Source organism: Heterostelium album (genome assembly GCF_000004825.1).
Source record: "Heterostelium album PN500 unplaced genomic scaffold PPL_contig12, whole genome shotgun sequence".
In the NCBI taxonomy this organism is placed as follows: Eukaryota; Evosea; class Eumycetozoa; order Acytosteliales; family Acytosteliaceae; genus Heterostelium; species Heterostelium album.
In genome coordinates this window covers 1,252,854-1,280,088 of record NW_008805089.1, presented here as the reverse complement: position 1 = coordinate 1,280,088, position 27,235 = coordinate 1,252,854, and the positions used below count along the sequence as shown (strand labels likewise).

The window sequence follows — 27,235 nt, the reverse complement described above, 5'->3', positions numbered from 1 at the left end:
GTTCTTTGGAAATTTCTAAACACTATTATTTTGAAAAAATCAAATAAACTACCACTTTTAGGGGTACTAACCATGGAGCTCTGCAAGTCAAATCGGAGTTACATGTGATCACTTTATCCCCAAAATCCTTTTTTCTTTGATTAAAAAAAATATCTTTTAATAAAACTTGGGAAGTGAACAGTTACTTTTAAAATTAATTAAAATTAAAATCTATTTATTATTATTTTTTGAATTGTTTTAAATAATCATTAATTTCTTAAGAAATAAAATTGAAATTGAATTGGATTGAGATAAATGTAAAAAAAGATATATTATTTTAATTTTTTAATCATAAAAATCTTTGTGTTTGGTGTGTCTTTTTCTATTATCACGTATTGTTTGTTGTATCAAAAAAAACAACCACATCTTATATTTTATTTTTTGTTGATCTTTCCCAACCACATAAACGAAAAAATTGTGCAGATGTCCTTTGGATATAGAATGTATACTTATACGAAATAATAATAATAAATCCCAATCCCAAACGAACGATTTTTTTTTTTTTTTTTTTAACAATGGAATAACAAAAACAAATATAATTTATCTTAATTAAACTTGTACAAATAAAAAAATTATTACAAATAAAATGAGTTGATGATTTTTTTGATAAATGAATCCATTGTTATATTTATTTTTTTTAGAATATTTTAAATAAATGTAATGGAGCAAGATTATAATAGTTTTAACAATATTCAAAATAATAATAATCTTCAAAATGAAAATAATACTATAAGTTCGAGTAGTGCGAGTATATCAAGTGATATGTCAGAAAGAAAAAATCAAACAGATAGTCGTAATGATAATATTTATAGAGATTATATGAATAGGAGCGGAGGTCATAGATGGAGAAGAGGAAATAAAATTAGAATCGTTAATCAAAAGGGTTCTAGTTTTCCAGGAGGTCTAGTTCGATATAAAGGACCTACATTGGAATCTGATTTACTTTTTCAATCGGGAGATATTATTGAACTGGATACAAAGAAGGCAGTACCAACTAAAGAGTTATCATTTAGAGAGATATTTAAATTATTCCTGGGTCTTGATCAACTAAGACATACAGCACTGTACAAAGCTACAATGATAGAGTTCCTTGGTATGACAATATTCACCTATATGTCAATAGGAATTGTAGTTGCCACTATTAATTTTTACAATTTCAGTGTCCCTTATCATGATCAACCACATAATCCAGGATTAGTTGCACATCCTGCTCAAATTATAATCATTGCAATAGCTCATATACTCTTATTGTTAATAGTTTTAATTAGTATATCACCAGGTAGATATGAAATTTCAAAAAATATTATTTTAAAATTAATTTTAATTTTCTATTACATTTCTTTAGGTAGCGGTGGAATTCTAAATTGTACAATCACTCTAGCTACCATTTTTACAGGATATACAACTCTAACTAAAGGAGTATTTTATATTATTGCAGAGTTGTTGGGTTCAATTGTCGGTACTGCAATGATGTATGCATCATTACCATATGAGATTTACTCGAGAACGAATCTGGGACAATGCAACTATGGAGATAGCCTTTCAGCTGGCAATGCACTTGCAACTGAATACATGATATCATTATTTAATTTATTGGTTATTTTTGGAACAGCACTGGACCCTCGTCAAACTCAACAATTTGGAAATCTGTTACCTCTTCTCCTAGCATGTATCACTCTTGGATTATCACTCTATGTTCCACCAGGTTTAGGATTTCTAGCTGCTCCAGGTAATTATCAAATTATAGATTACTTTTGTATTAGTATTAATATCAAATAACTTTAATTCTTTTAATAGGTTTCAACATTTCAAGGTGATTATTAAAAACTAGAATTTATTATTTATTAATACTAATATTAAAATAACTTTATTTTAATTAAAAAACCTATAAAATCTCAGATGTTTTGGACCTGCTGTGATTTCTGGCAATTGGAATAGTAAGTGTTTAAACTTATATTATATAATTAGAAATTTAACTAAAATATTTAAACATTTATCCTATTAATCTTTTTTATTAATAAAATAAATAGGATTTTGGATTTTTATAGTTGGACCCTTATTGTCAGTTCTTACCATTACTATAATTATATTAGTGTATCCACCATTTAAATTTGAAAAGTGGCAAAGAAAAGATCCAGTTCTTCATCAAGGAAAATAATTCAATTGTTAATCCATCTCTTTAATTATATCACTTAGCTCAGTTAACAAAAGATTGAATCTTTTTTAATATTTACTTCTTTTAGGGAAACTTTAACTTTTGGATTTAGAAAGACTCCAATAAAATCTATTTTTTATTATTTTTCCAAAAGATATTTTGCTGATTTTTTTTCATATTATCGTGTAAAAATATGTATGATCATTATTTTTTGATTAGTTTTAACACAAAACAGAAAGAAGCTTCGTAAGACAATAAGCGACCAATCAATTGATTTGTATATCAAAAGTAAAGTGTTTAAAGTAACTAGTGATCTCGTAAAGGATTGGAAAACACACCATTATATGAAATGAATTGGATGCTGCTTATGTAATCTATAAAGTTTAAATGTCAACATAAAACTAATACCTTAAATGATCTTTTTGATCAACAAATGCTTACAAAATCTAATGCTAGCCCTAAAAGGAAAAGCGAACAAGCTTTACAACAAAGACAATTAGAATCAAATAATACATCAACAACATTTAAAAGATAAAGATAATATTATACAGCAAAAGCAATAACAATAATTGCAATCACTAGACAAGTTGGAGGCTGCGATCGATATCTAGGTTCCTAAGATGCACTACTAAATCAGGGCTTGCAATAACAACCTCAACATGACGGTATATAATTTATATCATTGTACCATAACTTTTGATTAAGCTTTCTTAACCATCTTTTACATAAATATAGATAAGAAGGAAGAACTTAGATGAAATATTAAAGGAAAACTCATCAGGAATACCTTTTCTGCTGAATCAACGGGCCTTCATCAACAATAAAGTAACCAAAGGCAAACATACTACGTAGGAATTGAAGTGATCGATATTCTGAAAGGATACTACATGATTTGGTATCCATAGCAGTTAATTGAGTACGATGTACCAATTAAAGCACGTAATATCGATTAAAAGATAAAGACTTACTCTATTGTTAGTTTTTATTATATATTTAATCTTGCTTGCAGACCTGCAATGTTCCATTGAAAATACACAACTGGATTCTCAGCTCCTCTAATAAAAAAGTGGTTGGTAATACCATCAAGGCATTTGTCAGACATACTAACTCGCAATTGCTTTATAAAAATTTCCTAAGAAAAGAAGAAATATTAAATTAGTATTGATAATTAACTTTTGTAGAAATGATGAACCTACCAAAATTACAACAACTTTAATTAGGTTTTTATTAATAGATTTTGAAAATGGAGAGATAAAAGTTTTATCTCACAACTATTTGTATTATATTTATTTTTCAGGTATTTCAATCTTTTTTTATTTTATTTTGACCAAATATCATCAATTTCATGTATAAGGGATAAATCTATTCTGAATAAAATTGATGAAGAAATAGTTGATTGGTGGATTATTATAAAAATATGTGGTTTTAGTGATTGATATCTATATTTTGATTCTATTATAGATAATTAAGAAAATTCTAAAAAGAATTAAATTGAATGATACATGAAAAATATTAATTATTAATCAATATTTAAAATTCTATAAAATGTAACAGATATTACACAATAAAGAATTTAATCGTGTTCATAAATTCATCAATTTTAAAATCCTTCATAGATATATCTAACACATATACAAGTGATTCAAAAATTTAAATACATGGACAATATCTTTATATATCTTTCTATATCTTTACTTGACAACATATACAAATGCAAATGATACAAAAATTATAGAAAAACTTTTCAAACCACAAGAAGATAATGATTTAATAAAACAATTGGGTCAATTGACTCTTATTTAACTCTATTTAATGTATAAATAAAAAAGCCAATGATTGTTTTTTATTATTTTTTTAATCTTGATAACAAGAATCCAGTATGATCTCCCAGTATTTAACATTTAGCTTCACATTTTTGCTTCACATGTTGGCAATCTTCACGGCCTAATTCTAGGCATCTTTCTTCCGCTTGAATACATTCAGATTCACATTTGTCAGATAATTCTTTTGTTACACATGATTTATAAACTTTTGAACATGCTGCGATTGCATTTGAATATACGTTTGGGTGTTTAATCTGGCAGTTAATGTATTCAGCTTCACAACTTGCTGAAACCTGTAAAATTAAAATACTTGAAATAAAAAGTACAAAAAGTATTGAATATGATTTCATTATATAAAAATGGTTTTTGATATTTATATAAAATAAAAGAAAAAGAGATTAAATAGTAAAAATTTATTAATTTTTTGATTATTATTTTTAAAACAGGACTATTTCTTTTTTCAAAAAACAAAAATGGTGTAGTTTGGCATATAATTTTTTTATTTTGTATCTGATAATCTGTTTATCAACAGAATTAATCACAGATAAAAACATAAAATTTTAACCACATTTTCTTTCCTTTATTAAATAATATAAAAATCTGCTAATAAATAATGGGATAAAAAAGTGTAGAATAAACAGATTTACTAATATTATAATTCTATTATTATATTGTAAATATTAATCTCATCTGTCTGTCAAAATCGTCACTTGTGAAATATTTCATAATGAACGAAACTCTAACTACCATAATTTTTTCCCCCTTTCACTTATCAACCCACTCTGCCCACTCAAAATCAAAAATTATATGACAAAAATTAAAATTAAATCAAAGTATCTTATAATTAAATTTATTGTGATTGAAGATTATTTATGTTACTTGTAGAAGAGGTTTTATTTGTTTTATTTAATAATCTATTTCTATATTCGAAACAAGGTTGTTGATGATCTGGTTTGAAATCTTAAATTAAAAATTAAAAATTAAAAAAAATTTAAAACAAAAAATATTATTATTATCTATTTCTGTTCATTGAATTTTTAATTTTTAAAAAACTATGGATAGAGATTTTATTTTGAAATTCTGGCGCCATTTAAGTTCCAGAACATATCAACCTTCAACTAGAGTTTTTATAAAAAATAAAGAAAAATACCCAGTCAGACAGTAAAATGGTAAAATATTATTGTCTCAGATCATTTTATGCTAAAACAAAATGGATGATAAAAATAATGTGAATATAGAACTTGAGGATATCGGAGAATCAAGTAATCCAAATAATAATAATATAAATACACCAAATAGTGATAATCATAATAAAAAAGATAATAACATTAATAGTATTAATCAAAAGAAAAAAAGTAAATGGGGAGTAAGAAATAAATTAAGACTTGTAAATCAAAAGGGTTCTAGTTTCCCAGGTGGTCTTGTTCGATACCGAGGAAAAAAAGCGACCACCGATCTTGTAATTGAATCATCAGGTGAAGTAGTCGAGGTTGATAAAGATGAAAAAGCATATGAACCCACCGCTACCAAAGTACAGTTTTACGAGGTATTCAAATTGTTTCTTGGCCTAGACGAACTGAAAAGTACTGCTCTCTACAAGTCAGCGATGATAGAGTTTTTGGGAACAACAGTATTCACCTACATATCGATTGGAATTGTAATTGCCACTGTTAATTATTACAATTTCAGTGTTCCCTATCACGACCCTCCATCACCCGGTCTAGTTCCACATCCCGGGCAATCAATCGTTTTGGCCATTGCTCATATACTCTTATTTTTAATAGTTTTAATTAGTATATCACCAGGTAGATATTAGATGCCAAATTAGTGCTCTAAACAATAGTATTTTAATATAAAGTTTCTATTCTTTATAATCAGGTAGTGGTGGAATTCTTAATTGTACAATCACTCTAGCAACCATTCTAACTGGATACACAACACTATCGAAAGGAATTATTTATATAATTGTTCAGATTTTGGGTTCAATTGTTGGTGCAGCGATGATGTATGCTTCACTTCCATATGAAATTGTAGCAAGAACAAAGCTGGGAGTATGTGACTATGGAAATAATTATAGTGCAGGTAATGCATTGGTCACGGAATATATGTTATCGATATTCAATTTAATGGTTGTTTTTGGAGCTGCACTTGACCCACGTCAAGCCCAACAGTTTGGAAATCTTACACCTCTAGTACTTGCAGCATTTACACTTGGAATTTCAATTTATATGCCAGCTGGACTTGGATTTCAAGCTGCACCCGGTAAGTTATTAAACCATCTTTTAAATCAAAATCTACAAATGATACACAATCACTAAGACATACCATAAAGGCTTTAGCATTAACAGATGCTTATCCTCAGCTCTAGTTTTCGGACATTGGAATAGTAAGTATCAACAACAACAACAACAACCTTTCTTGTAAGTAAAGATTGTTTCCATATTAAAACCAAATTTTTTTTTTAAAAAATTAGGATTCTGGATCTTTATTGTTGGACCAATAGCAGCGGTGATTACAATGACAGTTGTGGTCATTATATACCCGCCTTTTAAGATTGAGAAATGGAAAAAGAAAGAACCTGTTGTTGCATGATTCAAGTAATTAATAAAAATCTCAAGTTTTAAATTTTATTTAATAAATAAAAAACAACTATGTAACTCAAATTAAATTATAACTCCAAATCCTTAAAAAACTCTAGAACCAAAGATTTTTATTTATAAAAAAAAATCGGATAAAAAAAATATAGTCTACACCTGGTAATCTGATAAAATCAATTTAATAAAAAAAATTGTGATTTTTTCAAGAGATCTCGAACATTTAATTAAAAGCGAGTTGTTTTATTTTATTTTATTTTATTTTATTTTGTCTTGTTTTTGTTTCCTTTTTTTTTTGTAAACAACATATGTATAAATTTCGTATAATCAAAGATATCAATATAAATTCAAAACCACTACGACTACTGTATTCTACTGCTCGACACAAACAACCACTGCAACAACTGCAACAACACTTTATAAATAACAATCAAAAAGATATTTACAATAATAATAATCTTATCATACATTCTAAATCAATAAAACAAAACAATAATAATTATTTATTATCGTTTTTAAATAAAAATAATAGATATTTTAGTACTACAGCAAAAGCAACATCACCATCATTTAATAGCAACTATATAAATAAGAAGAAAATGCAGCAACGAGAAGAAGCAGAATCAGAATCATCATCAGCTGCTGCGCTAAAAAACATTGAAGAGTTGGACGAAAAACACAGATTGAGTATCACTACTTTCAATATATTGGCACCTTGTTATGAGAAGAGCACCGAGCATTCCTACTCGAGACAAGAAGATATCATAAAGACATTGCTATCGTTAAACTCTGACATCATTAATCTACAGGAGTTCTATTTTAACGAGGAGTTTGAATCGCTTTACACCACTAGATTGGCAGCTAAATACAACTCGATCGCTCTTAAGAGAACCAATCAAAAGAAAGATGGACTTGCAATATTCATAAAGAGAAGTTACCAGATTATAACTAAAAAACCATTGAGATTCAATGATCAAGGTGATAGAGTTGCTTTATTTTTACATATTAAATCAGATATTGTAAGTTATTAATATTAATAACAAAAAACAACATACTTTTCTTTATCAACAACAACAACTAATGACATTGTAATTATCAATCATATTCATTATCATAGGGAGCAGAGTTTATCATTGTCAATACACATCTTACATTCCCTCATAATCAATTCGATGAGGAGGTGCTAAGACTTTCACAAATCCAATCGGTACAAGCGAGTATCGATAGTTATGTTCGACAGTTGAATGTTGGCTACGAGTTACCGGTACTGATATGTGGAGATTTCAACTCACCTAATGGCTTGATTGACAAATGCGTCGTCTATCAATTCTTAAAGACCAACCAATACCTTTCTACATTCAATATACTGCACCCAGAGACCAAACACTTTGTTTCTCATAAGAATCATCTCCAACAAGAGGTTGGAGTTGACTTTATATATTTGCGCGACCACCAACTCTATAATTATCTTTCAAATAGCAATAATAATAATAATAATAATAATAATAAACAAACAGAACAAGAACAAGAACAACAACCAACACCAGAGAATTCTCAACTTCTAAAAGGATCACATATATATCCAATTGATTCTTATTTCTTCCCAAGAGAATTAAGTCCACAGAAATGGTATCAAGATATGAAGCTATCTGACCACAGACCATTGACAACTACATTCAAAATAATCTATAATAATGAAAGTTAAAATATGATATTTTAATTTTATATAAAATCGTAATATTAAGTATTTAAATAAACAAACATATCTAAATTGTTTGTTTTGATTGTTTTGATTGTTTTTCAGAACCTCACTACTCTTTATTTATATTTTTATTTACCTAAAATCAATTCTTGAGTCTCTGTAATTTAATTTAATAAATAATTTAATAATATTAAAAAATATACAAAGATTTATTTATTTAAGACTGAAAAATATATTAATGAGTGACATCAACCAGTAGTCTTTTTCAAACTTGTTGGATAGTTGTTTCCTATTCTTTATCTACGGTAATTGGAAATTGCTTCAACCAAAGAATAGGAAACAACTATACAACAAACAAAGTGTTGATGTGTTATTGCTTTCATCGATTTTCAAGACTTACCTGCAATCTTTCAGGTAGTACTAGAGAATTGATCCATACCAATTGAAGAAGAATAATATTTCTCTCCTTTATAGTGGTTCTCTCGAAGAATAAGTGAAAAAGAGCGGCAATCCATCTTTACATATTAGACATTGACCGCTTCAAGGTTTTTCCTTAGTCTTGTCCAGTCCATATGATTGTATTATACATCTTCTTTTTGAAGTTGATAATTGTCAAAATCTGGAGGATAGAAATACCTTGGTGCTATAGTTAATAGCTCACCAAGATGGAATATATATATTTTTAAAATTATAATTAAAAATAAATAAAATTTACAAAGTAACCTCTTTTCTTGACGTCAAGAAAAAAATTTTTTTCGCTTTAATTTAAATTTCTGTTTTTAAAGATGATGTTTGTTTGTCAATGTTAACATCCGCACCCTATTCTTATTCCTCTTTATTTACATTGCTATTGATACCTAAAATCAATTTATTATATTTCTCTTCGTAGTTCTTGAATTCCTGTGAATCTGGAGCAGGAATAATCTCTGCTCTTACCAAACACTTGTTACCATTGAGATCCAATACCTTTGTTGCATTGGCATGATTTCCACTGTGTAGTTGTTGACTCTTTGAAGTCAATGGTACGAATCTTACAACACCACATGATTTAATCTTGATACTTGAATCCTCCAACTTGTCGACAATCAACAACTGATGGAAGAGATTGGCAGGTCCAACCGGAATGACCATTCTACCTCCAATCTTTAACTGTTTAACTAAATCAACTGGTAATGCTGGTAATAATTACAAAAGTATTAGTTATTTTGATATTGATATTGATACTTTCAATTTCAAATGATAACTTACATTCTGCAGCAGCACCAACATAGATTACATCGTATGGCTGTTTGTCGGGATGACCAAGGAATCCATCGCCAACGGTGAGTGTTATACGCTCGAGTAGATCGGATTGGTTGGTTGCTTTGAGTGCGAGTGTTACATTTTGAATGGATTGATCAACCAATTCCTGAATATGATCGACACCAACAACATGACCACTCTTACCAACCAACTTGGCTGCACATGCAGTGATATAGCCGGAACCAGAGCCAATATCTAAAACATTGGCTCCACTCTTTAGATGGTTGGCCAAGTAGTCTAACATGACACCTGCCATATGTGGAGCGGAAAGTGTAGCATTGAATCCAATTGGCTGAGGAATGTCATCATAGATATCTTTGGCATCACTCGGTAAGAAGTATTTTCTATCAGTCTCTGTCATAACCTTGGCAATCGATTGTTGTGTAATCATTTTCTTTTCTTTAAATATATAAATATAATTAAATTACAAAGCTCTCTAACAAAAATTACAAACAAAGTGTTACATACTGTTAACCAATAGATTGACCAAAGCAGATTGTGATCTGGGTGTCAATGTTGACATATATTCTCGTAACATTTCATATGATTTGTAGCATAACAGAACCCCACATCCAATACTAGCAATTGCTAGATAAGGTATTAACGATTTACTTTCATATTTTATCATTTGTTACAAATCCTATTTTTCTCTATATTTTATTTTTATATTTTTTATATTTTTTATCTTTTTATTTTATTTTTTTATTTGATGTATGCTTATTATTTTATTTATAATGAAATGAATCATTTTTAAAAAGATCTAATCAATTTATATTTGCAATAAAGTCTAAGAACAGAATAGAATAGAAGATAGTAACGTTGAAATAAATTCTTTGATTTAAATTCAAATTTCGAATTTTTTTGGCAGTTGAAATTTTGGGTTTTTAAAAAAAATTTCAATGATGTGTGTCACCTCACTTAATTTTTTATTTTCACATTAAAAATTTTATTTGTTTAATTAAATTTTTGTTTGAACAACTCCGACTGTTCAAAACTTTTAAGATCTCAGTTTTACAATTATCTTTTATGCAATTTCATTTTTGTTAATTGCGACTAAAATATAGATTCAAAGAAAATCAAAAAAAAATAACAAAAAACAAACAAAAAAAGACATATAAATATAATATAAATATTTATCTATACTATATATAAAATATAATTGTGTTAAAATAGTTTTTTTAAAAACTAATAATATATAACTATTAAATAATAATAATTCAAATCTAAATCCTAAACAAAAGATTTACTTTAGTAAAATAAAAAAAGTCAAACAAAAGAGTTAGAATAATAGATTTTTGTTTATTTAGAATAAACGAAAGATAAAAAGTGAAGTGTGTTTAAATTTTTTTTAAAAAAAGAAATATAATAATAATTTAAAAGAAAAGAAAAAAAGAGAAAAGAAATGAGTTATAATCCTTATATGGGATATATGTTTCAACAACCACAGGTGTTGGCACCTGCTATTGCAACACCTGTGACACCGGTACCTACTATTCACGCCACTCCAGATAGAACGGAAGGTCCGGGTCTAATGCAGCATCAGAAGGAAAAGTACGGTGCTCATCTCTTTGCAAAGAACGAGGATGGAAGTTACACTTGTTTCTTTGCCAACTGTGGCAAGCAGTTGTCGGCAAACTTCTCGCGTCACATCAGTAGACACGAACAGGATGGCGATCCTCTCGCTGCCTCGGTTCAAGTCCGTGGAACCAAAGCATCTGTGACAGCCACCCCCAATGGTCTACAGTCAGGCATGGTACAACAGCCGTCGATGACACCGCTCACTCCTATGGGACAAATCAATCCAATGGTTCCAATGTCACCGATGACACCGATAACAATGACACCACTGCAACCGATGGCGTCGATTCCAATGGTGATTCCACCCGCTATGCCACTGCCGTTCCTCAACAATCCAATGGCTGCTGCCATGGCACACACACAGATGATGCAGCAACAGAATTCGATGCAGCAACCGGTTGTCGCGCCACAACCAGCCCAAACACCTACGCGTCATCCAAAGAGACACTCATCGATCTCGAACGCACCACCAACACCACAGCCAACACAAGAGGAAATGGAGAGTCAAGGTATTCCATTCCAGGTGTGTCAGCACCCAAGTCACGAGAATTGGTGGGGAACTTCACCAGTGTTACCACAATCAGAGTTTTACAATCGCGCATCGAAATGTAAGAAATGTTACATCAAACAGCAGCAACAAGCAAAGGCAGCCAAGATACAAGGTGGTGGTACTAGCATGCATAATATCATGTCAAGTGTAAATCATTCAACTAGCTCAAGCGATCCTATGCCAATTACACCAAAGAGTAAGTTAAAAAACAAATTGTTATCAAAGATAAGATAATACCAACAATAATTTGACTAATATATATATTATTTGTTTTTTTTTTATGATTATTTTTAGAGAGAGAAGCACCAACACCTATTAAACCACCTACACCAAATCAACATATTTCTACACCACAAAAGTCAATAATGCCAATGCAAATTCAAATGCCAATGCCAATGCAGAATATCATTCCACTTCAAGTACAACAACAACAGGTGGCCATGCAACAACAACAGCAAATGCAAGCACAACAACAATATCAACAGTTGGCAGCACAACAACAACTACAAGCACAACAACAGAAACTCACTCAGTTACAACAACAACTTCAGGCTCATAGCCAACCTGCAGCCATTCAAAATGGATTCCGTTCTTTACCACGTCCCAAACGTGATCCATCACCACAAGAAATCAATCGTTTGATTCTCGAGAAACTCAAAGAGATTATCGGTATTTTAATGAAGGATTCACGATCCAAATGGTTCCGTGAACCTGTCGACCCGATAAAGATGGGCATCCCCGATTACAACGATGTCATTAAGCAACCACGTGATTTTGGAACCATCGAAAAATCTTTGGCAGCCGGTAAATTCACTCACTTCTCAATGGTACATAACGACATTAAATTGGTATTCAAGAATGCTATGACTTATAATGAAGAGGAGAGCGATGTTTATGAGTTGGCTGAAGAATTGGAAAAGGTATATGACGATCTCTTTAGAAAGGCACAGCTGGAATCCGAAGCTGAAGCTCAACTACAAGCAGAGATCATCAAGGATATCTGTTGTTTGTGTCGTAGACAACCAGTTCCATACAGAAGAACACCCACTCAAACCACAGGAGAGGGTGCTACTTCACCACAGCCCGACGAAACCACACCAGTTCCATTGTTGCTATGTGAGGGTTCCTGTCTGAGAGCATTCCATCTCCATTGTCTTGGTTTGCCAGTCGATACCAAGCCACCCTGGATGTGCGAGGAATGTCATCAAGGTCGTCCAGTATTACATTTCGATCCACAGAAACAAGAGTATTTCTACTACTATTACGAGGGTGTTAGTTGCGACGAAGAGCAAGACAACAACAGTTTTGAAGGTAACGACGAAGCCGTCGTATCAAATCTTGGAATGTTGGCAAAGGAAGAAAAAGTAACCCTCAGACAAGAAGAAGAATCTCATCGTGTGCGTGATATGTACTTTGATCCAGTATGGTGTATGTGGAGATGTAAATCAAGAGCTGTTATGAAACAACGTGAAGATAGACAAAAACCTTTAATTTTAGCCGTTCAATCAAAAGTAAAGAGAATTAAGAAGAAGAGAGGAAGAAAACCAAAGAATGCAAAAGTGTAAAACAAAAAATAAACTTGATATTTTTAAACTAAACAACTTCAACAACAATCTTTTAATAACGAACAATATCAATATTCAATTATTTAAATAATATTAAATAAATCAACTATTCTTTTTAATATTTATTTATTTATCTTTTTTTTTTTTTCTAAAACCTGTAAAGAAAAAGAAAGAAAGAAAATTTGAATAATAATGTTAATATGATGTATTTCGTTTTACAAAAAAAAAAAAAAGAAAAATGATTTATGATTATTATTTATTTGTATGAATTATTTATGAGTTGATTAATGATTAGACATTTACTTTGATTGACCTGGCCAGGAGTATTGCTTTGAACGAACATAACCCATTTTCTGAGCCAATTCGTCAGCAGATGCTGGCCCTCTAGTACCAAACTCGTACTTCTCTGGAATAACCTTGAGACTTTCGATTTGTTCGAGAAGTGGTGTAAAGATTTGCCAGGCAACATCGAGCTCGTCATCTCTTACAAAGAGATTGTGATCTCCTCTAATAGAGTCCAAAATCAAACGCTCATAAGCATCTGGAAGATCGAGATTTTCAAATCTGCTACGATATGAGAGATCCAACTCTGTTTGCTCAATAGTCTATTTAAAATAGAAAAGATAAATTAATGAGAATGCAATACAAATGTATTATTTAATCATTCCAACAACATACATTATTTAAACCAGGCTTCTTGGAAAGCAATTTAAGATAAACAGCTTCACCTGGTTGAATTCTCATGACCAATTCATTTCTGTCGACGTCGCTAAACAAAAAGTTGTCTGGTCCCTTGAATTGAATTCTAATTTCAGTCTTTCTTTGATCCAAAGCCTTACCACACTTTAAGATGAATGGAATACCTCTCCATCTTGGATTGTTGACGTGGAATACTTGAGATGCAAAAGTTGCTGTTTTTGAGTCTTTTGGAACTCCTTCGTCATCCAAGTAACCTGGGTACTTACCATCCTTGCTACCAACGAATTGACCAAGAACCAACTCGTCGAGACGCAATGGTTGAATCGAACGGAGAAGCTTTACCTTCTCGTTGGTGATGTCCTCTGCTGACATGGATACAGGTGGCTCCATGGCAACCAATGAGAGCACTTGCAATAGATGGTTTTGCATGACATCACGAATAATACCGAATTGATCAAAGTAACCACCTCTACCTTCGGTACCAATATCCTCCTTGAAAGTGATTGAAATCGATGAGATGTGTGATTTTGACCAGAGTGGTTCGAATACTGCATTGGCGAATCTCAAGACCATGAGATTTTGAACCATTTCCTTACCTAGGTAATGGTCGATACGGAAGAGATCCTTCTCTGGGAACAACTTTTTCAACTCTGAAATCAATTCTCTTGATGATGCCAAATCTCTACCGAATGGCTTTTCAACAATTACACGACTCCATCCGCTCTATTTTAAATAATGATAAAACTGAATATTAACATTTGATAAAACACAAGAATAATAGTTAAAATAAAATAAAAAACAACATACAGATGAAATTAAAGAACCTTTAATTCCTTTGGCAACATCAATAAAGATTGATGGTGGAATGGCCATATAGAAAAGACGGTTGTTTGATCCCTTGACCATCTTTGATTCTGCGTCAACTAAAATCTTGTTGAACTCATCGTAAGCTTCCTTCTTGTCATAAGCACCACTATGATAGAAACATAAATCCAAGAAAGCTTTCTTCTTATTTTCATCGCCCTTCAAACTTTTAATCAATTAAACTATCAATATAAACTGGTACTATCTAATTATATAGAGATAATCTAGGAAATACATACTATGAACCAATCTTCTTTCTAAACTCTGAGAGTTCAATGTGTGATCTGGCATAACCATAGATAAGAGTGTCTTGTGGAAGTAATTCTCTGCAATAGAGACCAAACAAAGCTGGATATGTCTTTTTCTTTGCCAAGTCACCAGAAGCTCCCAGTACAACAACCATCAATGGATGGGTGAAATCCTTTGGTCTTACATCATTTAATAAATCCATTGAGTTATTTGGCATTTTACCACTATATTGTTTATAATTAAACATTAATATCTATATATATTTAAAAGTATCTAAAAAACTATATTTTAAATCAACATATATATATTATTTGAATTTGACTTTAATATATATCAAATTCAAATCCATTTTCACATTTTCTAATATTATTTCTTTATTATTATTTATATTTATTACTATTTAGATTTATTGTGAGTTGAGTTGTACTGTATCTTTACCTTTAAACAATAAAATGTGTTAGTCAATACAATGAAATATAGTTGTGTTGAAAAATAAATAAAAGTAAAAGTATTTGTTTTGTTTTTTGTAATAGTAGATCTATAACTCCTAAACAATAATAAAAATAAAGATATATTTTTGTTGATCTATTAGATAGTAAACAAATTGAATGAAAAAGGTGTTTGTTTTAAAAAAGTAATAAACTGTTACTCAGTCAACACCTCCACTAAAATTAAATTTATAGAGCATCTTTTGAGTAAGTTCAACCAAGTTCCGGATTTAATTAAATGTGTGTGGTGTTCTTTCATTTTATTTTATTTTTTTGGTTTTTAATAATATTTTTTTATTTCATTTACTACCCCCTCTTTGCTTTGTGAATGGGAAATTATTTAAAACAAACACACTTTTAGTTTTAATTATTTTTTTTGTGTTTTGTAGCAAACCAATGAGTTTACACACACACACTTTTAAAAGAAGATAATTATTAATATTAATTGGTTCCAGATGGATTACTTACAATCACTCACTATTAAGAATCCAGAAGCGATACACAGATTGTCTTTGATCGAACTCAGAATATATAGAAAAAAAGAAAAAAGTTAAATCAACCAAAATACTATCCGATCGACAAGACTGTAAAAATGAACAACAGAACATAGAAACTTGATCAATGGAATATATTAATATCTCAATGATGACACACTAAATAATTTTTTTGTTTTACCAATATACTTGAAATCAGATAAAAACAAAAAGATTAAATAAACAAATATTTAATGATAGAAAAATTAAAAAATAAAAAAAAATGAACAAAGAAATTTGATTCACTTTGGTTTAAATAAAGTAACGTGACTAATTTTTTGGTGTACATTTTTTTTATGAAATTAATTTTTATTTTTTTTTAATTTTTTTTTCTCAAACGAAAAATTGGGTCTTCTCTTTCCAACAAAAAGCTGATGCGAGCTTTTTTTCAAGTTAGTTTGTTATACGCACATAATGCAGATTTTTGTGAAAACCCTTACAGGTAAAGTTTTAATTATTATCAATATTATTATTTAGTTAGCTATTATTATCAGAGAGAGATTTAAGAATAGTGATCAACATTGTTTAGATCACTGCTGCTACTATATTTATATATATTATAATTATTTAGATTAGTTTTTAAAAATTGAAATAAATAAATATTAACAAATATATAATATATTTCAAATTAAAATAATAAATAGGTAAGACCATTACCCTTGAGGTTGAAGGTTCTGATACCATCGAGAATGTCAAGACCAAGATTCAAGACAAGGAAGGTATCCCACCCGACCAACAACGTTTGATTTTTGCTGGTAAGCAATTGGAAGACGGACGTACCTTGTCCGACTACAATATCCAAAAGGAATCCACCTTACATTTAGTCTTGAGACTCCGTGGTGGTGGTGGTAAGAAGAAGAAGAAGAAGAACTACACCACCCCAAAGGTCCAAAAGCGTAAGCCAAAGAAGGTCAAGCTTGCTGTCTTGAAGTACTACAAGTTCGACGAAAACGGTAAGATCCGTCGTATTCTCCGTGAGTGCCCATCCGAAGGTTGTGGTGCCGGTGTCTTCATGGCCCAACACCAAAACCCAGCTCGTCAATACTGCGGTCGTTGTCACACCACCTTGGTCAAGGTCGAGAAGAACTAAACTCCTTGTCTAACGTCTTGCTCCTGAATCATTCTTATACTTTTGCAAAGAGAGGAATGCACTATGTGAATTGTCCCTTTTAATAAACAAATCAAAAATTAAAACAATCAATTTACTTATTTTTTTATATATAAAATCATAGTAATAGTAGTCTTTGTTTATTTATCTTTTTTAATTTTATTTTTAAAAAACCAAATTTATTGGAAATCTTTAGTTTTTTTTTTATTTTTAAAGAAGTCAAACTTTTTAAAAGAAAGTTATCATTATGATGGTCAATTATCAATAAATAGTTATAGATAGATAAAGTTAGAGATATAGATAAAGATGAATAGTAATAATTATAAAGTAATATCATTGAATAATGATGATTCTTTTTATGATAAATCCAAAAAGATTGAGTTGGAAGAGGATGGTAAAGAGGTAAATGTCTATTGGTACTCTGATGGTGACAAATGTGTAGATGATATTAAAGAGGAGCTAAAGGCATTGGAAGAACAAGAGAAAAAATTAAATGATAAACTTAAACCTTACTTGGATGAATTGGCAAAATTAAAAGAGGAATCAAAGAAAAATATTGATAAACTTCATGTTTATAATGAAATAAAAGAATCTTGTCAAATGATGTTTGGCAAAATAGGTAAATAAACTCTAAATTAAATTAAATTAAATTAAATAATATTCACATTACTAATTACTTTTTTATTTAGCAATTCTTGATGGTAAAACAATTAAACAAGTTTATAAAGAGTTTGATATGGAATTAGAAGACTAATTAGTTTAACATCATAATATATTTTTATAAACATTTCACATGCCAATACAAATCAAAATGATCAATATATATGTTGGTTGTTGTTTTTTTTTTTGTAAACAAATAAATCTTTATTGTTGTTTATTATTTATTCAATGAATGATCCAATTATTACCAATTCATTTCCATGATGAACAAGATGTCTTATAGTATATTCTACTTTGTATTTCGACATGATGTTTTTGATTTGAATGATAGTGTTTTCATAATCGGTTTCACCAACGAATTTCAAAGTCCACACAAACGTTTGACAAAGTCTTTTCGAGAGCCATTCCTCCAGGACTTCGAGACTTTTCAGTGGTGGCAGTGCCATGTCGTTCATAAGCCAATCGGTTGGTTTGGCCGGTCGCCATGTCATTCCGTTGGCGATGTGATGCGCGAGTCTTGGTGGTTTGTATGCTTTGGTGATCCAGGACTCGAGTGGCGATCGGTCTACACTCTGGATCTCGAGTGATTCGTTCATGTCGAGCAGTCGCGATGTCCATCCACCGGGAGCACTTCCAAGTTCAACGACTTGCTTTGTCGGTCTTCTTCCCATGTGTCCAAAGATCTCAAGCATCTTCATGTAGGCACGAGAAGGCGGTTTTTTATCGAGAGGAAACTGGTAGGCTCCGGCTGGGAATGGCAGAGGTAGACTCCATCCGAACGACTTTGAAAAGTTGGCTTTCGATATCGATACAAACAAACGGTTGCTTCTCTCTAGATACAGTTGAACTATATAGGGTGTTTCTATCTGATTGTCTGGTAGATCAAGTTGATCTTGTTTTTTTAACAATGAGTTGTATATTGACTTTCGAGTTTGTTTCAACTCTTTTAGCAGCAAACTTTCAATGAGGTTAGATCTACCTCCAAGAGAATGAGAAGAAGAAGAAGAGGAAGAGGAAGATTGATTTTGCTTATCAGCAATATAGTCTTCATTAATAAAACTATTTATAATGAATTTGAATGGTCTATTCATTGCTAAACTATGAGTATAAGCCATGAAAAGCATTGGATATACATAACGAAAGCAATCTTGTACTATATCTTTGATGGACTCACCATTGCACTGAAATGCTCGTGGTAATACTTGCTGTGCCCAGAACATCGACTTGTATTGCTTGTTCTCAAAGAAGGTTTCTACTATCCTACCGAGTAACTCATTGTCTATATTTACATTTTGAAAAGCATCAACATTCTCACTACTCGATCTTGAGAATATACTTAATTTATTGTTATTTACAATCTAAAAAGAAAAGATATTGCAAGTTAATAATAAATCATTTTTTTATATGCTAATATCATATTACTTACTGTATTTCTATTTGATTTTAATTGATTCAACAAATGTCTATGTTGATCAGGAAAGCTAATCAAGATATCATTGTTATTCTTTAATTTGTTGATATCAAATTCATACTTTTGAATGATAGAATTTAAAGAATAGAGTAAATTATTATTATTATTAATATTATTGCTACTATCTCTGTTGTTTGTTAATGATGTTGTCGAGGTTGATGATTGTTGTAAAGTTGAATCTATTTGCTTATCATTTATTTTCGAGCTAAAGTATCTTTTATTTGAAAGCTGATATGATTCAAGTTGACTGAGGGAATGATTTTGTTGTAAATGCAATTGCAGTATACCCCAATTACAATAAGATTTGATTGCAGCAGTACTGCGGTATGCTTTGTTGTTCAATGCATGTGAATTGTTGCATAATCTAATGTTTCTGACCACCGATAACATTGTTTCTTTAAGAGAACAAACAAAATTGAGAAAAAAGTGTGGTAGAGGTGGTGGTGATTGCGAGTAGTAGTTCAAAGTACTTGAGAAAACTCAATCGATAGTTCTAACAGTTCTTCCTAGCAGTTTACTGTTTACCACCAAAACCAATTCTTAAAAAAAAAAAAAAAAAACATTTAAAATTGTAAAATATCTTTTTAAATATTGTTGTTTAATGTCGGTTTTCAAACAAGATCACAATCTGGAATATGGTATGGCATTGTAAAACTCTCATAAACCTACGATAAACAAAACCAAGATATCACAATAAAAAGATAAAAATAAAACTTTTGGAAATTTACGAGTTAATCACTTTTAATTTAATGGAAATATAACTTGGTATCAAAGATATTTATGATGATTTTTCTTTTAAAGAGTTTGTGAAAGTTTGGTTGGAAAAATAAGAGACAAGAAATTTCTTTTGAAAAATTTCTCTATCGTTCACCAAACTTTTATTCACTTGCAACCTGATATTTTTTTGTTTGATCCACTACAATTGTAGATATTTTTTTAAAAACACTCAAGATTACACCAAAAATCTTTGCTAAGCTCGGTGATTTTAAAATTTTGATGCCAAAAAATAGGTTTTTTATTTTTTTATTTTTTTTTTTTTGTAGGCGACTCGTGTTTAGATTTCTGATGGGAGTAGTCCCGCCAACTATATAAACGAGATTCAAGGAGTCGTTCCAAATATCATTCTTAATATCTAAATAAATATATACTAATAAATAATGTACAGATTATCTGTTTATTTGTTGGCATGCACTGTCTTTATGTTAGCTGTGCTCTCTGCCAATGCCACTTTGACCGAGCGTCAATACCAAGACTCTTTCGTCTCATGGATGCAAACTCACAACGTTAAATACACCACTCAAGAGTTCAACCACCGTTACGGTGTCTTCAAGAAGAACTTGAACTTTGTCAACCAATGGAATGCCAAGGGTTCCTCCACCGTCCTCGGTATGAACGTCTTTGCCGATCTCACCAACGCCGAATACCAACGTATCTACTTGGGTAGCAAGATTGATACCTCCTCAATGATGAACGCCAATGCCGCCCGTCTTTTCGATCGTACCTACAACGTCAAGGCTTTGAGCCCAACCGTCGATTGGAGACAAAAGGGTGCCGTCACTCACATCAAGAACCAACAACAATGTGGTTCATGTTGGTCATTCTCTACCACCGGTTCCATCGAAGGTGCCCACGAGATCGCCACTGGTAATTTGGTCTCTTTGTCCGAGCAAAATTTGATCGATTGTTCCACCGCCGAAGGTAACCAAGGTTGCAACGGTGGTCTCATGACTAACGCCTTTGAATACGTTATCAAGAACGGTGGTATCGACACTGAAGCCTCCTACCCATACTCTGCTACCGGTCCAAACAAGTGCCGTTACAACCCAGCCAACTCTGGTGCCACCATCTCCTCATACGTCAACGTCACCGTTGGTTCTGAGACTGCTTTGATGGCCGCTGCCAACATTGGTCCAGTTTCTGTTGCTGTATGTTTATTGAAATTCTAACTTTATAAAAAAAAAGAACTAACTAACAAAACATTTATAGATTGATGCCTCCCACAACTCCTTCCAATTGTACGATTCCGGTATCTACTACGAATCCAAGTGCTCAACCACCCAACTCGATCATGGTGTCTTGGTTGTTGGTTACGGTTCTGGTCCAGCTGATTCCTCAACTGGTACCTCTGGTTCATGGGCTTCATCCGGTTCATCCGACTCTGGTTCATCCACCGGTTCCGCCGACTCTGGTACTGGTTCAACTGGTACTGGTTCAACTGGTTCAGGTGCTGCCTCATTGCTCACCCAAGCCAAGACTGAAAACTACTGGATCGTTAAGAACTCCTGGGGTCCAGAGTGGGGTTTGACTGGTTACATTTTGATGTCAAAGGACAGAAACAACAATTGTGGTATCGCCTCGTCTGCCAGTTATCCAGTTGTCTAAACGATTTGATAATAATAATATAATATATATTAACACTTGAAATCGAACATTGTTTATTTAAATAAAATAAAATAAAGTGTTGTATCAACAAATTGTACAATTTATAACCATTTTTCTTTTTTTCTTTGTTAAATAAACAGTATTTAAAAGAAATTTAATCAAAAGTGATTCCTCTACAATACAATATAATATTAATTTACAAGTAGTTCATCTGTTTTTGTTTTTGTTAATTTAAACTACTTGAATTTACAATTGATTCTCTACCCTTGTATTTTTTATTTTTTTTTTCACCTAGATTAAATATATTAATAAAATTAAATGCTTAAGAAACTCTATTTAAATCATTTGAATCAATACAAAATAAATATAGAAATTCTATCTATATTAGTAATATATTAATTTTAAATTGTGTCAAACTAAAACAAAAAGTAAATAAAAAAATGTAAAAATGAATTAATTCTTATTTGAAAAAGTTAATAACTGACTGATACAAGATTTGTGATTTATAAACTAGTTTTAATTAACTAAGGACTTTTGTAAAATGATGAAATAATAATGACAATGAAACGATGCAATATCAAAAATCTATAGTTCCTTTTTAATTAATTTGGAAGAAATTAGTGAATGTGGGTGGGGTTCCAAGTGGCGAAACTATGATTGTGAATTGGGGAACAACAACAATGACAAGACGAAAAAAAACAAACATTCTTATATTTTAATTAATAGAGAGAATATGAATTGTCAACTGACCAAACTTAAAAGAATTAGTTTTCAAGAATCTCAAATAAAAACCTTTTCAAATCACTGCCAAACATGAGAATTGGCACCCTATTCAATTGAATTTTTAGTATTGTCATCATTTTCACTGAATAAATTGAGGAGAAATTTTCTTTTTTCAAATTTTTTAACGTGTGGTTGGTTCGTTCAGGGGGTGAAGTTCTTAACCTGGTTGTGGAATAGAAAAAAAGAGACACCAATAAAAAAAAAAAAAGCAAAATAAATTTAAACTAAACAAAGATAAAGATAATATATATCTTTTTTTTTGTCAAATTATCTTTAATTTTATATTTAATCATCATTGTATTTGTAATAATAATCATAGTAAAAAGTTTTTTTTAGTTCTAGTTATATACATATTAAAAATAAAAGCAAAACAAACAATAAAACATAATATTAGTATTGTAGGTATTTAAGAGAGACAATTATCATTGTTTATGTTAAAGCGCGCATTGTTAATAAATCAAAATAATAATAATAATAATAAAAATAATAATAAAAAGCAACGATAAATATGTGTGTAATTAGTGTTTAGTATGTGGGTTTGACAACAACCAAATAAAATAAAATAAAACAAAATAAAATTTTAATAATTATGTGTAGTCGCAATAAAAACGATATTTTGCCAAATTATAATATCAACAGTTAGATAAATAAAAGATAAAAGTACATTGAAATAATAATAATAATATTATCATAGTAATAATAATAATAATAATAATATAATTACTTTTTTTTTTGGTTTATTTTTTGTTTAATTAATATCAATTGGTTAATTTAAAATAAAATTTGTAGTAATAAAGAAAAAATATTAATATTAGTTAACTTTTTTTTTAAAATAAATCAGATATTAGTTAGTAAAACGAACAATTTAAATAATAATAATATTGAATAAATTAGTATAAACATGGAGGATCGTTTAGCGGAATTACATGCTGCAGGTGGTGTCAAACCTGATCAAGGAAAGAAGAAGGGAAAGAAAGGAAAGAAGGCCGACGAGAAAGCGGAGACCGCTGCAGAGAAGGGTGAGACCTCCAATGGAGATGGTGATATTGAAATGGCCAACATGGACGACGGCGACGAACCCATCGAAGAGTTCATGCCAGAGTTTTACCAGGAGGTCGGTATCATTAAAACTACAATGTCATCGGTGCGAAGAAGTGTAAAGAGTATCGAAGATAAATATGTACTTTCACTAAATTCAATCAATGTAGATCAAGGTTCAAGTATGTATAGTAATAACATATTAAATAATAATAATAATAATAATAATAATAATAATAAAATCAATATTAATTGTTACTAATATATCCTTAATTTTAATATTATATAGAATATGAAGAAGATTTACAATCAATGATAGAAACAACCAATAGATCATTTTCAGAATTAAAGAAAAAGTTGGATCTTATGAAGACCAACAACGATAAATATACATCTCAGAAATCTGCACAGCCAACAGAAGTTCGTATCAGAAATAATATGCATGGTACTCTTACTCAAAAGTTTGTGGAAATGATGAGAGAATACCAAGAGATTCAAACAAATTACAAGAATAAATATAAAGAAAAAATCGAAAGACAATATAAAATAGGTAAACTATTATTGACAACAAAACAATAATATTAATAATAATAATAATAATAATAATAATAATAATAATAATAATAATCAATTCAAAACAATTTATTAATTAAAATACAATTTTTTATTATTGTTATTTATTATAGTTAAACCAGATGCAACACCAGAGGAAATCAGAGCAGCAATGGAATCGGGAGATTCCAGTAAGATTTTTGCAGATACAATTCTTTATACACATTTACAGACACAGGCAAAGAATGCTTTGGCATACATTCAAGACAGACATAATGATATTCAAAGATTGGAACAGAGTATTTCCGAATTGCATGCACTCTTTTTAGATATGGCTGTGCTGGTGGATGTCCAAGGTGAAATGTTGAACAGTATCGAAGCAAATGTAGAATCCACTGTGATGAACGTAAAGGCAGGTGTTGACAATCTGGCCGAAGCCAACAAGTTGCACAGAAGAAGTAGAAAGAAGATGTATATTCTACTGTGTATTGTAGTTATCGTATTGATTGCCGTACTTGCACCTGTCTTGGCAACTACGATACCAAAGAAATAAACTATTAAAAAAAAAAAACATAAACATAATTATTACAAAACAAAACATAGTAATAATTATTATTCTTTTTCTTTTTTTTCAATTTTATATTTATTTTAAATTTATGATATTATAAAAACTGTTGTTTTTGTTTTTTACTTGGTTTTTGGTTTCTTGTTTGGTTGTGCCTGTGGTTTTTTAGTGGTTGCTGTTGGTGCTGCTGGTGTTGCTTTTGAAACGTTGGATTTAGTTGTTGTTGTGGTGGTTGTTGATTTGGTGGAAGTGGTTTTGTTGGTTGGTTGTTTTTTGTTGGCGGCTGCTGGTTTTCCTGGTTTCTCTTTTAAAACTGGTTTTGGAATGTAGTTGTGATCGTAGACATCACCTCTGTCTTGTTTGACGATCTGCGACTTTGGAATACCATCGACAGTCTTTCCAGATTCGATTCTCTCTCTCTTGGTCAAAAGTTTATTCTTGTTTCTATCGGCAGCTTCATTTCTATTCTTAATTCTCTGGTATAACCATTTGTCCTTCTTTCTAATCATCATTTCGGCAAGTTTCAACTCTTCTTGTTCTTTCTTCTTCTTCTTATCGGTCTTCTTCTTGTTTAATTTCTTTTCGTCTTCCTCTTCACTTTCGACTTCCTCTTGATCGTCTACTTCCTCTGCCTCTTCTTCTTCCTCTTCCTCTTCTTCCTCCTCCTCTTCATCTTCGGTTGACTTTCTCTTCTTTGAAATCTCCTCCTTCTTTATATCCTTCATATAACGAGCTTCCATTGCTGCAATGTCATCTTCATCTTCATCGCTATCCTCTTCGTCGCTATCCTTTTCTTCTTCGTCGTCGTTGTCGTCACTCTCGAGATCGTCTTGCTCCAAGGTGACCGAAGCAGCGTCGAATCCTTTCTGTTGGATCATCTCATCGAGGATCTGTTTACGAGCGGGGATATAACTGGATTCATCGTACTCGACGAATGGCGAGAGATGTGGTGGTGGAACGACACCGATACCGTACTCGGTGACATCCATGAGGATCTGTGAGTTGACACTATCGAATACCCATTGTGGTTGGATGTACTCACGGTTTGGATAGATCTTTTCTTGGCTGTTACGATCGATGATCTGATGAGTAACGCTTTGGTCAGACTCTGAGAAAGCACCGCCCTCCCACGATACCTCACCACCAAACGATTGGATGACAAACTCCAAGGCGTGCTTTGGAACCTCACGCGAGCAGAAGAACTTCAATCCCTTGAAGAGATTGGTTTGGTCGGTCAACTTGACAACAGAAGTGGCACCTTCTTGATCACCTTCCTGTCCAACGAGATCCTCGAAATCCTTTGAGATACCCTTTGAATTCAACTCTAAATTTCCACCATTGGCAGCATCATCTTCATTCTCTTCCATCTCTTCATCTTCTTGATTCAATGATTTGGAAATTTCATTAACCTTTTTCTTTAATTTTTAAAGAAATAATAATAATAAAGTTAGTTAAATAAATAATAACAACAAACAGTATTTAGATAATAGTTACTTGTGTATCGATAGCTTCTTTTGAAAGAGCTTGTTTGTTATTCTTCTTTGATGAAGTGGTAGTTGTTGTTGTTGTTGTTGATGTCTTGTTTAATTTCTCGGTAAGGATGGATGAAAGATGTTCACCGTTGTTCAATCTGCTTTTATCGATGGTTGGTGGATACTTCAATCCGAGTGAAGTGTAGAGCTTGTAGTTGACAAACTTGAGCATGACTTCGTAGAACTCCAAAAAGTTGATCATGACACCGTAGTCGACTTTCTTTTCCTTCTTGTTGATGTAGTTGATCGGTGTCAACCAGGTGATGGTTTCACCCATGATCTCGGCCTGATAGTAGATACCCTTGATAGAGACAAACACTTTCTTCAACGACTTTGAAACGGTGACGTAGTGTTGGAACTCACGACACAAGTCGGCGCAGGTAACGATGTGATTCTCACGCAACTTGGGAGAGCTGTCCATCGATGCGAACAGATGGATCAGAGTCAGACAATCGTCGAGATCCTTCAGCGCATCTGTAAATGTTGGATAACGTTCACGAACGATGTGGTCGATCGATGACGACGGACGATTCTTGATGAACTGCTCCAACGCTGCCCAATCCTTACGCTCTCTCAGCTTCTTCTCCTTCTTTGCAAAAGTCTTACGATCACGAAGTGTCTGAATGATTGGTTCGTGTTGAAGGAATCTGATATCCTTCATATAGTAATAGGTTTTATGTTTACCTTGTAACTTTTTCTTTGGGTCACGTGGATGAATACCTTTAATAATACATAATTTTCTGTATATTTATTAAATATAAATAAAATGTAAGTATTATTAATAAATTAATTTTTAGATTCACTTATTATTATAATTATAATTATTCATTTTCTATTGTATGATTCATACCTGAATAATTTTAAAGATATTTGTAACTTTCTAGCAGCAGCATTTCTGGTGATGAAACGGATGTTCTCACCCTTTTCATTCTTCTTATACTTTCTAATTCCACCCATTATTTAAATATTAATCTTATAAATAATAAATAGAAAAAAAAAAACA

General features: G+C 31.2%; 12 protein-coding genes across 12 annotated transcripts; 7 read left to right on the top strand and 5 right to left on the bottom strand.

The window, feature by feature from the left end:
• Window positions 1–699: 699 nt before the first annotated feature.
• On the top strand, window positions 700–2,729 carry PPL_05743 (uncharacterized protein; the record flags this gene model as incomplete). The annotated part of the gene is made up of 4 exons (XM_020576617.1): window positions 700–1,318; window positions 1,385–1,768; window positions 2,414–2,496; window positions 2,577–2,729. 4 exons carry the CDS (start codon window positions 700–702, stop codon window positions 2,727–2,729), a joined length of 1,239 nt encoding a protein of 412 aa, XP_020433866.1.
• Window positions 2,730–4,088: 1,359 nt separating this feature from the next.
• On the bottom strand, window positions 4,089–4,587 carry PPL_05742 (uncharacterized protein; the record flags this gene model as incomplete). The annotated part of the gene is made up of 2 exons (XM_020576616.1): window positions 4,089–4,310; window positions 4,570–4,587. The coding sequence occupies 2 exons, from the start codon at window positions 4,585–4,587 to the stop codon at window positions 4,089–4,091; spliced, it is 240 nt and encodes a 79-aa protein (XP_020433865.1).
• A 640-nt stretch (window positions 4,588–5,227) lies between these two features.
• Window positions 5,228–8,316, top strand: PPL_05741 (uncharacterized protein; the record flags this gene model as incomplete). Its single annotated transcript, XM_020576615.1, has 5 exons — window positions 5,228–5,822; window positions 5,896–6,279; window positions 6,350–6,437; window positions 7,153–7,630; window positions 7,729–8,316. The coding sequence occupies 5 exons, from the start codon at window positions 5,228–5,230 to the stop codon at window positions 8,314–8,316; spliced, it is 2,133 nt and encodes a 710-aa protein (XP_020433864.1).
• Window positions 8,317–8,530: 214 nt separating this feature from the next.
• pcmA (uncharacterized protein) lies at window positions 8,531–10,153 on the bottom strand (the record flags this gene model as incomplete). Its single annotated transcript, XM_020576614.1, has 4 exons — window positions 8,531–8,536; window positions 9,157–9,488; window positions 9,562–10,014; window positions 10,084–10,153. The coding sequence occupies 4 exons, from the start codon at window positions 10,151–10,153 to the stop codon at window positions 8,531–8,533; spliced, it is 861 nt and encodes a 286-aa protein (XP_020433863.1).
• Window positions 10,154–11,017: 864 nt separating this feature from the next.
• On the top strand, window positions 11,018–13,308 carry PPL_05739 (PHD zinc finger-containing protein; the record flags this gene model as incomplete). Its single annotated transcript, XM_020576613.1, has 2 exons — window positions 11,018–11,939; window positions 12,038–13,308. The coding sequence occupies 2 exons, from the start codon at window positions 11,018–11,020 to the stop codon at window positions 13,306–13,308; spliced, it is 2,193 nt and encodes a 730-aa protein (XP_020433862.1).
• Window positions 13,309–13,456: 148 nt separating this feature from the next.
• On the bottom strand, window positions 13,457–15,367 carry g6pd-2 (glucose 6-phosphate-1-dehydrogenase; the record flags this gene model as incomplete). The annotated part of the gene is made up of 5 exons (XM_020576612.1): window positions 13,457–13,463; window positions 13,612–13,913; window positions 13,987–14,730; window positions 14,815–15,037; window positions 15,111–15,367. The coding sequence occupies 5 exons, from the start codon at window positions 15,365–15,367 to the stop codon at window positions 13,457–13,459; spliced, it is 1,533 nt and encodes a 510-aa protein (XP_020433861.1).
• A 205-nt stretch (window positions 15,368–15,572) lies between these two features.
• On the top strand, window positions 15,573–17,231 carry PPL_05737 (ubiquitin-40S ribosomal protein S27a family protein; the record flags this gene model as incomplete). The annotated part of the gene is made up of 2 exons (XM_020576611.1): window positions 15,573–15,576; window positions 16,786–17,231. 2 exons carry the CDS (start codon window positions 15,573–15,575, stop codon window positions 17,229–17,231), a joined length of 450 nt encoding a protein of 149 aa, XP_020433860.1.
• A 324-nt stretch (window positions 17,232–17,555) lies between these two features.
• PPL_05736 (uncharacterized protein) lies at window positions 17,556–18,003 on the top strand (the record flags this gene model as incomplete). The annotated part of the gene is made up of 2 exons (XM_020576610.1): window positions 17,556–17,868; window positions 17,939–18,003. The coding sequence occupies 2 exons, from the start codon at window positions 17,556–17,558 to the stop codon at window positions 18,001–18,003; spliced, it is 378 nt and encodes a 125-aa protein (XP_020433859.1).
• A 127-nt stretch (window positions 18,004–18,130) lies between these two features.
• Window positions 18,131–19,770, bottom strand: PPL_05735 (uncharacterized protein; the record flags this gene model as incomplete). The annotated part of the gene is made up of 2 exons (XM_020576609.1): window positions 18,131–19,267; window positions 19,336–19,770. 2 exons carry the CDS (start codon window positions 19,768–19,770, stop codon window positions 18,131–18,133), a joined length of 1,572 nt encoding a protein of 523 aa, XP_020433858.1.
• Window positions 19,771–20,537: 767 nt separating this feature from the next.
• Window positions 20,538–21,762, top strand: PPL_05734 (C1 family peptidase; the record flags this gene model as incomplete). Its single annotated transcript, XM_020576608.1, has 2 exons — window positions 20,538–21,305; window positions 21,367–21,762. The coding sequence occupies 2 exons, from the start codon at window positions 20,538–20,540 to the stop codon at window positions 21,760–21,762; spliced, it is 1,164 nt and encodes a 387-aa protein (XP_020433857.1).
• A 1,291-nt stretch (window positions 21,763–23,053) lies between these two features.
• On the top strand, window positions 23,054–24,688 carry syn1A (t-SNARE family protein; the record flags this gene model as incomplete). The annotated part of the gene is made up of 4 exons (XM_020576607.1): window positions 23,054–23,073; window positions 23,440–23,765; window positions 23,873–24,133; window positions 24,270–24,688. The coding sequence occupies 4 exons, from the start codon at window positions 23,054–23,056 to the stop codon at window positions 24,686–24,688; spliced, it is 1,026 nt and encodes a 341-aa protein (XP_020433856.1).
• A 134-nt stretch (window positions 24,689–24,822) lies between these two features.
• On the bottom strand, window positions 24,823–27,189 carry PPL_05732 (uncharacterized protein; the record flags this gene model as incomplete). The annotated part of the gene is made up of 3 exons (XM_020576606.1): window positions 24,823–26,115; window positions 26,195–26,972; window positions 27,083–27,189. The coding sequence occupies 3 exons, from the start codon at window positions 27,187–27,189 to the stop codon at window positions 24,823–24,825; spliced, it is 2,178 nt and encodes a 725-aa protein (XP_020433855.1).
• Window positions 27,190–27,235: the final 46 nt, after the last annotated feature.